The 11,587-nt window shown below is 56.2% G+C and overlaps 1 protein-coding gene across 1 annotated transcript; it reads right to left on the bottom strand.

Annotated features, from left to right (window-relative positions):
* Window positions 1-418: 418 nt before the first annotated feature.
* Window positions 419-11,189, bottom strand: SCARF1 (scavenger receptor class F member 1). Its single transcript, XM_079905576.1, has 11 exons — window positions 11,047-11,189; window positions 10,712-10,773; window positions 10,362-10,463; window positions 8,787-9,312; window positions 7,320-7,538; window positions 6,791-6,919; window positions 5,892-5,995; window positions 5,279-5,399; window positions 3,880-4,004; window positions 3,642-3,788; window positions 419-2,966 (listed from the first exon to the last, which is right to left on the bottom strand). The coding sequence occupies exons 1-11, from the start codon at window positions 11,145-11,147 to the stop codon at window positions 2,107-2,109; spliced, it is 2,496 nt and encodes an 831-aa protein (XP_079761702.1). The 5' UTR covers window positions 11,148-11,189; the 3' UTR covers window positions 419-2,106.
* Between the last annotated feature and the right edge of the window lie 398 nt (window positions 11,190-11,587).

The following is an 11,587-nucleotide window of genomic DNA, read 5'->3' as shown; positions in this document are numbered from 1 at the left end:
GAAGCCACCGCAATGAGAAACCTGCACACCACAAGGAAGAGTAGCTCCAGTTCGCCGCAACTAGAGAAAGCCCACACACAGCGATGAAGACCCAACGCAGCCAAAAATAATAAAAAAAAGAAAAAAATTAACATTATATAAAAAAAAAAAAGAAGATACTTAACAACAACAGAAACCCCACAAACAAAAAACTTTTATCTGGGGAACTCCCTGGCTGTCCAGTGGTTAGGACTCTGCGCTCTCACTGCTGAGGGCCCAGGTTCAACCCCTGGTCGGGGAACTAAGATCCCATAAGCTGCTTGGCACGGCCAAAAAACAAAACCCAAAACTTTTATCTGTACAAAGAGTTTAACTTTTTAATAATTAAAAATGTTATTACTTTAGTTATTTTTTGTGCGTGCTAAGCTAATGAGATATCACTTTTAACCTATCAGATTGGGTGTGGGGAAATAGATGTCAACATAATTTATGAGAACACAAAGCCATTCAACTTTTTGCGGAGGGACAATTGGAGTAAATACTCAAATGTTTAATTTTCTTACCCCATAACCCACCAATTCCACCTCCAGGAAGCTCTTCTACAGAAAACCTAGCACTAATGCAAAAGGAAATGTAGACCGAGTTGTCCCCTGCATCATTTATTGTATCAAAACAATTAGAAACAACCCACATCCCCATAGGCAGGGGATGGTTTAAATAACCTGTGTTATTTCCACATGATGGAATCCCATGCAGCCATTTTTTATAAAAAGAGGTAGCTTTATATTTACTGACATCAAAAGATAGCCAGGTTATATTGTTAAGTAAAAAAGCAAATTGCAGAACGGTATGTTGTTTTATTTTCACGCGCACAGAAAAACATTTGAAAGGAAGCATCTAACCTGTTCATGAGATTCTCTGCACACTGGGCCGGAGGGACTTGCTCTTTATTTCCTGACTGGCTAATACAAGTATGTGAGGAAAGTATTCAGAACTAGACCAACAGGCACTCCGTGAAAATTAAGTCTGGCCCCTCCCTCATCCCCCAGAATCCTCTGGGGAGAAGAGAAATCTCATTTTTACTCTAGACATGTCTATAATGTTAGTACTTTTTATTTTTAACGAAGAATATTGCCTATTATAATTTTAAATATTCAACCTAGTGAGAAAAGTGAAAAGAACGTTCACTGTAGAAAAGTTGCAAATTATGCAAAAATTTAAGAAGAAAATAAATATCTGCCACAATCTCGTCTCCCAGAGAAAAATGTCATTTGATGCCTTTCCCTCAAATCTTTTTTTTTTCTTTTTTCTTTTTTTTTTTGTGGTACGCGGGCCTCTCACTGCTGTGGCCTCTCCCGTTGCGGAGCACAGGCTCCGGACGCGCAGGCTCAGCGGCCATGGCTCACGGGCCCAGCCGCTCCGCGGCATGTGGGATCTTCCCGGACCGGGGCACGAACCCACGTCCCCTGCATGGGCAGGCGGACTCTCAACCACTGCGCCACCAGGGAAGCCCCTTCAAATCTTTTTTATGCACATCCATCTTTTTTTAAAAAGTCTGTAAAAGGGTCACAAAATAAACAAAAAATGGAAGAATTCTAAACGTATTCTGAGGCCAAAAGGAATGAAATTTGTAAAAAGAAAACTTACTTTTTACACGTAGCAGGATAGTGTGAACATGCTCCCATAGTAAATATTCTTACACGACCTGATTTATTATGGTTGTTTAGGAACCTTTCATAAGGAATAGCTCTTTAATTAATCTTTCGGCATCAAACATTTAGGTTGTTTCCCATTTCAGAAAAATGTTTTGCAAATGAAGGAAAGAATAGCCTTTGGGGGCAAACAGAGTACAGGACAACAGAGAAAAAGTCCCTGCAGCCATCTCTTTCCCCTTCCTGACCCCATCCTGTGGGGTCTCTGCCCAGGCCTTCCAGACCCACTCCCAGAGCATGGCCAGGGCCAGAGCCAACTGGCCTCCAGCTCTGACATGTCCCGGTGGAAGTGCAGGGGCTCCAGCGTGTCTTTCCTGGCCCTGGGATCTTTTCCCAGCACAAAACACCATCTAATTCGGGGCAGTTCAGATGCCTAAGCACCATCCAGTCTTCCCACTCACGAAATTCAAGGTCCTCAGGGCTCTGGCGGCCCAGAGATGAGTACGACATTCTCATACTGGGGCTCCTCCTGCCCTTCCTCGTCAGCCAGCTTCTGGGGATCCTGTTCTAGGGGACCACCCTCAGGGACCAGCTCCTGGCCCCTCCCTGAGCTCTTGATGCCATCCCCTAGCCCCCTGGCCACTTCCTCTGGCCCAGTCCCTGCAGACTCCAAGGCCCCTGTCAGCTCCTCACTTGGGGCTGAGCTGGAGCTCTGATTGGCAGAGCCAGAGGCCGGCCCGGGGCTGCCCTTGTTCCGACTCAGGGCCCGGCGTGGAGGCTTAGGGATGGCACTCTTGACCTTAGGCTCTGCCTGGCCTTTCTGGAAGCTACCAAAACGGCGGAGGACAGACCGGACGGGGCCCTCAGATCCCCGGGGTGTCCCTGCCAGCATGTAGATTGTGGTCACAGAGCCTGCACTCTCCTGGACACTGCCCTCAATGGCTTCCACACGTTCAGCCACTGTCCGGCCACTAAGCGGGAGCCGGCGGCGGCCAGTGGCTGAATCCCTGGGGCTGGCGGCACCTGGAGGGGCCCCGTTCATTTCTGCTTGCTCTGGGCCTGTGGACTCCTCGGCCTCCTGGCTTTCAGGACCTGGCTGGCCCCCCCGGGAGAGCCTCTTGGGCTTACGGAGAGGGCTGGAGAGCTCCCCGGAGCCTCGGCAACTCTGTGGTGCAAACTTGGTGCCTTCGGCAAAGGAGACTGACGGCCGCTTGGCCCGAGCTAGGCTGGAAGTGCGCGGAATGGCAAACGGCGTGGAGGCATCCTCAGCGGGAGGGAAGGGACCTCCGGTCAGGCTGGCCTCTGGTGACTCTGCTTGGGCCACAGGGACCATCCCTGGCAAAGGAGACAGAAGAGCTTGGCCAAACCTGGGCTGGCTACCCCAATCCATCCTGCTTACCCAGCTCAGCATCTTCTGGGAGGCCCCTCAAATGGGGCAAGGGAGAGCGTGAGGATGCAGAGAGGCAGGGGAAGGGCCTATTCGGGCAGATGCTACTGCTTCTACCCTCTTTTCTCACCACCCACCCTACTTTGCACTAATGTCACACCCTAACCATGCTAAAACTCCTTCAGCGCCACATGGCCACGTCCCTCTTACCTCTGATCCTTTGGGTATACTGTTCGCTCTTCCTGAAACATCATTCCCATCTCTCCCTAACTTTCCCAGGGCTAATTCCCACTGATTCTGCCAGGCTCAACTCCAACACCACTAACACCGAGACATCTTCCCTGACTCCAGTCATCCCTGACGTGGCTGGATTCCGAGCCCCGATCTGCATGTCCCCCATGAAAGCATGTATCACTCTGTCCCACATGTGTCTGATTACTGCCCACCAGACTACAGGCTTGGGGAGGACAGGAATCTATCTTGTTCTTTGCTGCATCCCACTGCCAGGAACTGTGAAGGGCATGGAACGGGACGGGAGCTTGATACACGTTTGCTGAAGGAATAAAGGAGAGGCTGTGATGAGTAAGGCTGCTCAGGGGCTGAGTGGGCTGTTTGGGGGCTACCTTCTTGGGGTGGCACGCAGTAGGCAGGACCTTCGTCCTCTTCTCCAGACTCGGGATCAGTAGAGAAGGAGTCGTCCGAGGCCCAGCCAGCCGAGGGCGCTTCGATGAAGCTATGGTTGAAGGGGATCTCCGGATCATGGTGCGAGACTGAGGCGGCAGGGGGAGGCTCTAGGTCAGGCGCAGAGCCCCAGGGGAAGCCCTGTCCCCTTGCAGCCCCTGACCCTCAGCACCCGCTTACCTGTCACCCAGGGAAGCTTGTGGCTGCTGAGGGAACCGCAGGGCAGCGCAGAGCCCAGGCTGGAGGTCAGTGCCCCCCAGACCTGCAGCTTCATCCTGGACATAGCGGTCCCATCTCTCACTGGCCTGAGGGCACGGGAGAGTCGTCAGTGAGGGAGACCCCGGTTGGGGCGGGACGGGGGCAGCAATAAAGGGCCAGGACCATTCTGGTCCCGAGATTCACGTGACAGAGTGACTGTGTCTACTTCAGTGACTCTCTATGACTACAGAGTAAAGTCCAAACTACTGACCCTGAGATCTGGGCCTGTCGCAGAGGGCAGCGTGGCGCCAGAGTCACGAGGCAGCAACTGTGGCTCAGACTTTGCCTCTCTGGGCCACAGCTTCCTCATCCGTAAAATGGGGACAACTGCTATCTATCAGAACTTCTTTCAGGACCCAGCACAGCAGCAGCTACCTGGTGGGGCTGCCCCAAAATGCAGCAGTGTGTTATTATCATCCCAGCTGAGCCCAGCTCACCTATCTTTCTGGAAGTGACACCACCTCCAGGAAGCCCACTCTTGTCCCCGCCCCGAAGCTGGAAGTGACAGCTTCAATCATTACCATTCCTCAGACAGTCTGTGCACATGTCCCGGTCTTCCTGTGAGGGGCTTCTCCCCACCTCCAGGTTCTATGCCCCGGGGTTGCGGGGAGGCTACTGGGTCTGCTGGTCTGAGGATGCCCCACAGCCCAGAGGGGGACATGATCAAGGGGTAGTGTGTGAACTAATACGAGCACACAGGACAAAACAAAGAGTCCAGAGAACCGGCCACGGGCTCTGTGCGTGCCAGTGACTAGCTGGGTCACCTTGTCCTCCTGGGAATTGAGAATGCTAATCTTCCTGCCCCACGTGCCCCGCTCCAAACCTCCATGCTGCTGTGAGCCTCCAAGGTGCTGAGAAGTACGAAGAGATTTTGTGAAGGAACAAAGCTCTGTGCAAGGAATATTCCCCGCTTCCCCGCAGCAGCCTGCGAGCTCAAATCCCTCCTCGCCTCTCCTCTTCTCGAAAAGCCACATTCTCTGCTAAACCACTGCTCGGGCTTTTATGGCAACTCTCCCTTCTGAGGCCTGGTCTCTTCCCCTCCCTGCCCAGACCTGTCCCGGTGCTTCTGCCTTCTGCCATCCTGGTGCCCGGGGCCCCCTGCTCACGCGTGACTCAGAACCTCCCCCACTGAAGGCTTCTGAGGAGGGCAGATGGCTGACCTGGTGTCTCCAGGCCACAGCCACTGCCAGCTACCTCGTTACCTCTGACCTACGTGTGTGACAAAGCCAGCCCCTCCCCACCCCGAGAGGAAACCAGATGCCACCTTGCTTCCACCCATGGCCTGAGCTGTGGAATCGGGAAGGAAGGGGCCAGGGTTCACCTGTCCTTGGGATCCAGCCGGGCAGCCCAGCAGCAGCAAGCACAGCAGGCGATGGCCAGGAGGAGAAGCAGCAGAGGCACAAGAATGCCCGCAAGGAGGGCGGCATCCTGACCATGAGATCCTAGGGAGAGCCAGGGACGGGCGACTCTTCAGGGCCATGTTGTCTCCCATACGTCATGTCTCATCTCTAGCTCTGAACTGCCTACTCTGGGGAGATCCTGGGAACCTTCCACCTGTGGGCCCCTCCCGCTCTTCTAAGAGAAGTAGACTCTGCTCAGCCTGGAGGCCCCCCCCTCCAGGCAGCCTCCCCACTGGTCCTCTCCCGATGGTCCACGGCCTCTTCCGCAAACCCTTGCCCTCAGTTCTCGGGCCTGATGAGACATCCCGGTGTCCGGCCCTGTCCGCTCATTTCCTGGGTGCTAGCCTGGTTTCCCAGGGGACAGAGGCTCTGTCACATCTTCAGGGGGCCCCAAAGCACCCATACAGATTTCAAGTAAAGAGAACATCTCTGAAGAGGGCCCAGCCTCTCTGGCAAGTAATGAGGCCCCGGAGCCCATGTAAAGGGCCACTCTTTCCCCGGTTACTTCTCCCTGTACCCTTCTTTCCACCTTACCCAGCTGGCAGGCCCCAGAGACAGGGTGGCAGTTTCCCTCTGGACACTCGCAGGGAACAGAGCAGTTGTTTCCGTGGAAGCCAGATGGGCACGAAGTGTTGCAGCTTTGGGGTGACAGGAGAGACAGGCTGAAGGCTGGGTGAGAAGGCATGGAGGTGGGCAGGGCACGGGGGGGGTACATTTCTGGGCACTGCTTCCCACCCCCTGCCATACAGACTTCCCTGGGTGATGCCCACGCAGATTCCTCTGACCTCTCAGCCACATTCTAAGCACCCCTAGCAGTGTTTGGAAGAATCCCTTAGCCCCCAAGCCCATCTTCCAGAGAGACCACCCACAAACTGCCCCCTGGCTCCCAGGTCCCCCAGGGTGGAAGTCTCAGTCAGGGCCCACCTCTCATGAGCCTCATCCCTTGCCCACCTGGCGCTAATGTGAGATAAGCAAGATGCCAATGGAATCCGGAGACACTTCCTCAGGGTTTGGAGGTCTGAGCCATCCCCAGCCCTGCCCCTAACTCTCTGGGCCTCGGTCCTCTCCTCTATAAAATGAGGTCTCTTCCAGTTGATACTACATTCTATCCTATAGGTGGGAAAAACCTGACATTGGAGATAGTGACACTGATTATGTTTTTGCCACCTGAAGACCTTAGGGAAACAGCAGTGGGGTTTGGCGCCCTCCTCCTAAGTAACTTCTAGTTCAGGAGCCAGGCCTTTTAGATTAAGCATCACTCTGACCCTCCTCTGGAAGATGCAGACCCCACAACAAGAGGAATAACTTCTTAGTTATGAGGATGCTGGGTGGGAATCTGGGAGATGGAGAAGCCCAGGAAGGTAAGTTTGGGAAGCGGATTGCACAGAGGCCCGACCTAGGCCCCTGCCTCCTTCCAGGGCCCCAGTCCTCACCTGGGCCCCCAGTAGCCGGCGTTGCAGACACACTCCCCAGTCACAGCATCGCAGGCCCCCCGGACACAGGTGGGGCAGGTAGAGCCACAACCCTCCCCAAAGGTGCCAATCGGGCAGGGGTCTTCACACCTGAGGTGAGGCAAGACTCAGAATGGGGAGCAGGGCAGGCCTGGACCCCACAGAGGGGCCTCACCCATCTGCCCACACTTGTAGATTCAGAGACCCAGTTGTCTACTTTTCAGCAGTGAAGCTCAGGCGCAAACAGGGCCTTGAATTTGAGGCCAGACCCAGTAGGTGACAGACTACAGATCCCTGGACGAGAAGAGGGCGGGAAGCCTGAGTGGTGAGGGAACTGGAGGGAAACTGTGCCCAGGGCCCCATTAGCACCCATCTCTCGCACCTCAGGCGGGCCCCCAGGGCTGTGTGAATGTATGCGTTGCGGGAGGAGGCCGCTCTCCCTGAGGGAGCCGCTGCGGTGAGGATCTAGAAGGAAGGTATACCCTCACCCTGAGCAGGCTGGCCCCCTCACCTGGGCCCCAGCCAGCCAGGGTCACAATGTCGACAGTGCCCGGTGTCTGGCTGGCAGGCCTCCCCAAGCCGGCAGTGGGGGCACTGCTGCCTGCAGCTCTCGCCAAAGGTGCCAGGAGGGCAGGGCTCGTGGCACTGAGTCCCATTCCAGCCCGGCTCGCAGGACTCGCAGCTACCTGTGTCTGCAGAACATGGCTCATTCTGCTTGCAGTGGCCACAGCTGGGAAGAGAAAGAGTACATGCAACACTAGGAGAGCCTCCCGGTGCCAGCTGGGCCACTCAGGCAGGTTCGAGCCTCAGCTGCCCCGTGTTGTACAACAAAGAGGCTGGGCAGACTATCTCTGTGGGCTCTAGTAGGATTCCAGCCTTTTCCTAACCCCTGGTTCTGAGCCCCATCCTTCCCTGGGTCCCAGGGTCACCAGGAGCTCCCAGCCCAGCCAGGGAAGCCAAGTTACGACCTCAACCTCTGCTTCCCTTCTGCCCAGGGTTCCCCTCCTTCCCTTTTCCCCTTCCCCCATTCCGCCCATGCCATCTCGGAGGTCTGGCGTGAGCAGTCCTCAGTAGTGTATCCTCTATGCCATTTTATGCATTATGAAAACGCATAAAATGTCTGTTTTCACCACTAGAATTTTATCTTACATTTTTTCCAGTTTTATTGAGTTATAATTGACATACAGCACTGTATAAGTTTCAAGTGTGCAGCATAATGACCTCCTCACATACATACTGTGACATGATTACCACTAAAAGTTTAGTTAACATCCATCATCTCATATGGATACCAAAAAATGAAAAAAAAAGTTTTTTTCCTTGTGATGAGAACACTTAGGATCTACTCTTTTAGCAACTTTTCCAATAAGGTTTATCTTATCTTAATATCTCACTGATCCTTAAGTTTTTCCCTCCAGAGACTTAATTATCTGGGATCACGAGCTTGGATCAGACTCATTAGTAGGGTGAGGAAGGGAGTTCATAAAAGCAATTTAGCAGATCCTGACCAGTATTAAAAGAGAGAGAGAGAGAGAGAGAATAGAAAACATTTCGGTGTACATATGTGTGTTGTCTGGTTAAGTTTTTACTTCAGTTAATATATATATCGCATCATATATTATATATGAATGGGAGGTAAAACATTTCTTACTGTGGGTGGAACTGGTCAAAGTTTGAAAACCATTGAGTTTCAGAGGGACTTTGCAATCCTTTTGCCACAATGTTGATTCTTTATCTGTTTCTACGGCTTGCTAGTAGTAGTATTTTGTTTAACAGTAAGCGGATGAAAGTGGTGGGCAAGGCTGGCCTTTAGGGCGTCGAGGGACTCTTTTTCCCCTTTCACCCCATCCTTGTCTGTTTCTGCGCAACATTCTCCCTGCGCCCCCGGCTCATCCCCTTTCCCTCCCGTTCTCTCCCCTTCCTTCTCACGCCCTCCTCCCTCCCTTCTCTCCCCGCACCCCCCGTTGCCCCGGCTCACCTGTCGCGGCACTGAAGCCCGTAGCGGCCTGCGGGGCAGGGCAGCTCGCAGCGCGCGCCGCGGAAGCCGGGCGGGCATGTGCACAGGCCGGAGGCGGCGCTGCAGCGGCCGCGCACGCACTCGCAAGGCTGCCGGCACTCGGAGCCCCACCAGCCGGGCCGGCAGGCGCAGCGGCCCGACTCCTGCGCGCACGGCGAGCCGTGGCAGGCGCAGCGGAAGCTGCAGCGGCGGCCCCACCAGCCCGGCTCGCACAGGCAGGAGCCGGTGGCCTGATCGCAGCGCGCCGCCGCCGGGTTGCACTGGCACGGGCGGCGGCACGTGGGCGACCACCAGCCGGGCTCGCAGCGGCACGCGCCGGTCTCGGGGTTGCAACGCCCGTGGGGGCCGCAGGCGCACGGGAACTCGCAGCGGTCGCCCCAGCGGTCGGATTGGCAGTGGCACACGCCCGTGGCCGGCTCGCACTGGCCGTGCGGGTGGCAGGCGCAGCTCTCCCGGCAGTCGGGGCCCCAGTACTGGCCCGGGCAGCCTGCGGGGTCGGGGTAAGGGAAGGGGGTCAACGGGCTCAGGGTCAGGCACCACGGATCCTCGCCCTGCGACCCCTTCCACAAGGAAGAGGTGGGGGGGCCGGGCCCGCCCTCCAAGAGCCGGGGACAGCCTGTCCTCCTGGGGCACAGCTTACTTCCTGCCCCAGACTCTGAACTACACAAATCTTTACCACTGGCCCAGCCTCCCACTTCCACATTCCAGAACACACTTAAAGATCACGAGTGGATGGGTTTCCCTGGTGGCGCAGTGGTTGAAAGTCCGCCTGCCGATGCAGGGGACATGGGTTCGTGCCCTGGTCCGGGAAGACCCCACATGCCGCGGAGCGGCTGGGCCCGTGAGCCATGGCCGCTGAGCCTGCGCGTCCGGAGCCTGTGCTCCGCAACGGGAGAGGCCACAGCAGTGAGGGGCCCACGTACCGCAAAAAAATTAAAAAAAAAAAAAAAGATCACTAGTGGCAAAGGGCCTTGCCCAGAGTCACACAGAAGTGGGTGTGCCTTCATTTATGCCCCTCCTTCCTCTCATTGGGTTCCCCCATTGTGTCTTCCCCCGCCTGAATGCTGCCCATCCGGGTCGAAGAAGAAGCCACACTCCCCCCAGTGTCTCCTCTCAACCCTGACTCCTAGCCAGGCTGCCCTCTGGCTAAACTGCCCACCAACCCCTCTCCCATGCCCCACTTTCTGCCAGAGAGGGAGGACATTCCAGTCACCCTCTACACGCGCATACGGGGAGACCAAGAATGCATCCATTCTGCAGTTAATGGGGATCCACAGCATCTTTCTGGAAGTTGAAAGGGAAGATGAATGGCCCAGAACTGAACCTGTGGGAGGGCTCTGTGGATGGGATAAAAACCAGATGACTCAGGACATCCCCTTAGAGTGCGTCACTTCCTGTCTCGACCTCAGTCTCCTCAGCGAAGCTTGGAGGGATTCTGGCCCTGCTGTTCTAAGATTACATTCCTACAAGCTTTGCCTCCCCTCTCCCCCAGTCCTGCCCGGCAACCTCATCCTTCAGGAGAGACTCAGGACTCACGCGAGTTGCACCGGGCCCCGAAGAATCCAGGTTTGCATCGACAGAGGCCTGGTTTCACACATACCTCGTCTTCCCGGCAGACGTCCAGCCCCTCGCAGATGGCTGAAAAACACCCCACCCAGGTTGGAAGGACTGGGGTGCGGCCAGGGGACACTCTGCCCTTTTCACTGACTCCCAGTGGCCTGTCCCCCTCAAGAGCTGTTTCCTCAGGGCTGGGGGGTTGGGCCACGGCATGGACCCTAGCTCTAGGGCTCAGGAGGGCAAACAGACCCCAGGAGGGTAGGAAGGAAGGGTCACTGGGCTCTGTCCTCCCTTCTCCTCCGGTGGGGGGGTGCATCCTGGCTACTCACGGGTGGTGCATTCTCGATCATTCTGCCTCCAGCCTGGGCAGCAGTGGAGCTCAGCAGAGGGGCTGTGGGGCAGAGAGGGGTCAGCCGGGGGGCAGCCTGGCTCCGCAGGTGGATCACTGTCTCCCTGAGACATGGGATGCTGCCTCAGCCCCATCGGGCAGGCCTGGCCAAGGGTCACAGCCCCCGTGTCCCCGACCCCTTCCCGCTCTGTCCCTGGCCATCCCACCATCTGCCCCCACTACCCACCACCCTCTAGGCTGTCCCCGAGCCCCTCTCGCTTTAGCCCCTCTTTCCTCGTGTCCTCCTCCCCCCCATCAAACCCCCAGAAGACCCACCTGCTGGCCATGCAGACGTGCCGCCCATTGGGGTCCAGCTCAGACCCCTGGGTCCCCCGAGTCCAGAGCAGCAGCAGAAGGAACAGGAGCCCCAGCCCCATGGCGGCCAGTGCAGTGGGAGGGCTTGGGTTAGTCTGGCCCCCACAGCTCCCAACCCCCTCCCTGCTTCCTCCCAAGGCTTTTCCTGAGGAAACCAGGCCGGAGGGGCGGGCTGCCATGAGGCACCTCCCTGAGAGGGTGGGCAGGCGCAGAGAGGACCAGACACCAGCGTACAGAAAGGAAAAGGAAGGCCAATGGTGAGGGCTGAGCAGGGGCTTCAGGGTCTGGTCTCAGTCTGGGCGGGGGGCAGGAAGATGAGGCTGTAAGTTACGGGTACTGGGATAGGCGAGAGGTTGAGCCATGGATATCCACTAGGTCACACTCCCCAGTGGAGGTCCACGCTGGGAGAAGCCTCCCCAGCCAGTGACAACCAAGGGGAACTTCCTGGCAGAGCTGGGCAGGGGCAGACCACTGACAGACAGACATGGAGCAGTTCCTGGGT

This window comes from Stenella coeruleoalba (genome assembly GCF_951394435.1).
Source record: "Stenella coeruleoalba genome assembly, chromosome: 19".
NCBI lineage: Eukaryota > Metazoa > Chordata > Mammalia > Artiodactyla > Delphinidae > Stenella > Stenella coeruleoalba.
The sequence above is the reverse complement of the archived record's forward strand: the minus strand, read 5'-3'. Positions and strand labels throughout refer to the sequence as shown.

What these genes read in the sequence shown, in the direction of transcription:
- SCARF1 (XM_079905576.1), bottom strand. Translation starts at nt 11,147, where the DNA reads ATGGGGCTGGGGCTCCTGTTCCTTCTGCTGCTGCTCTGGACTCGGGGG. An exon ending in CCTGGCTGGCTGGGGCCCAG is followed by an intron (nt 6,920 to 7,319) that starts GTGAGGGGGCCA and finishes GCCTCACCTCAG; the next exon opens with GTGTGAAGACCCCTGCCCGA. An exon ending in CAAGCTTCCCTGGGTGACAG is followed by an intron (nt 3,789 to 3,879) that starts GTAAGCGGGTGC and finishes CTGCCGCCTCAG; the next exon opens with TCTCGCACCATGATCCGGAG.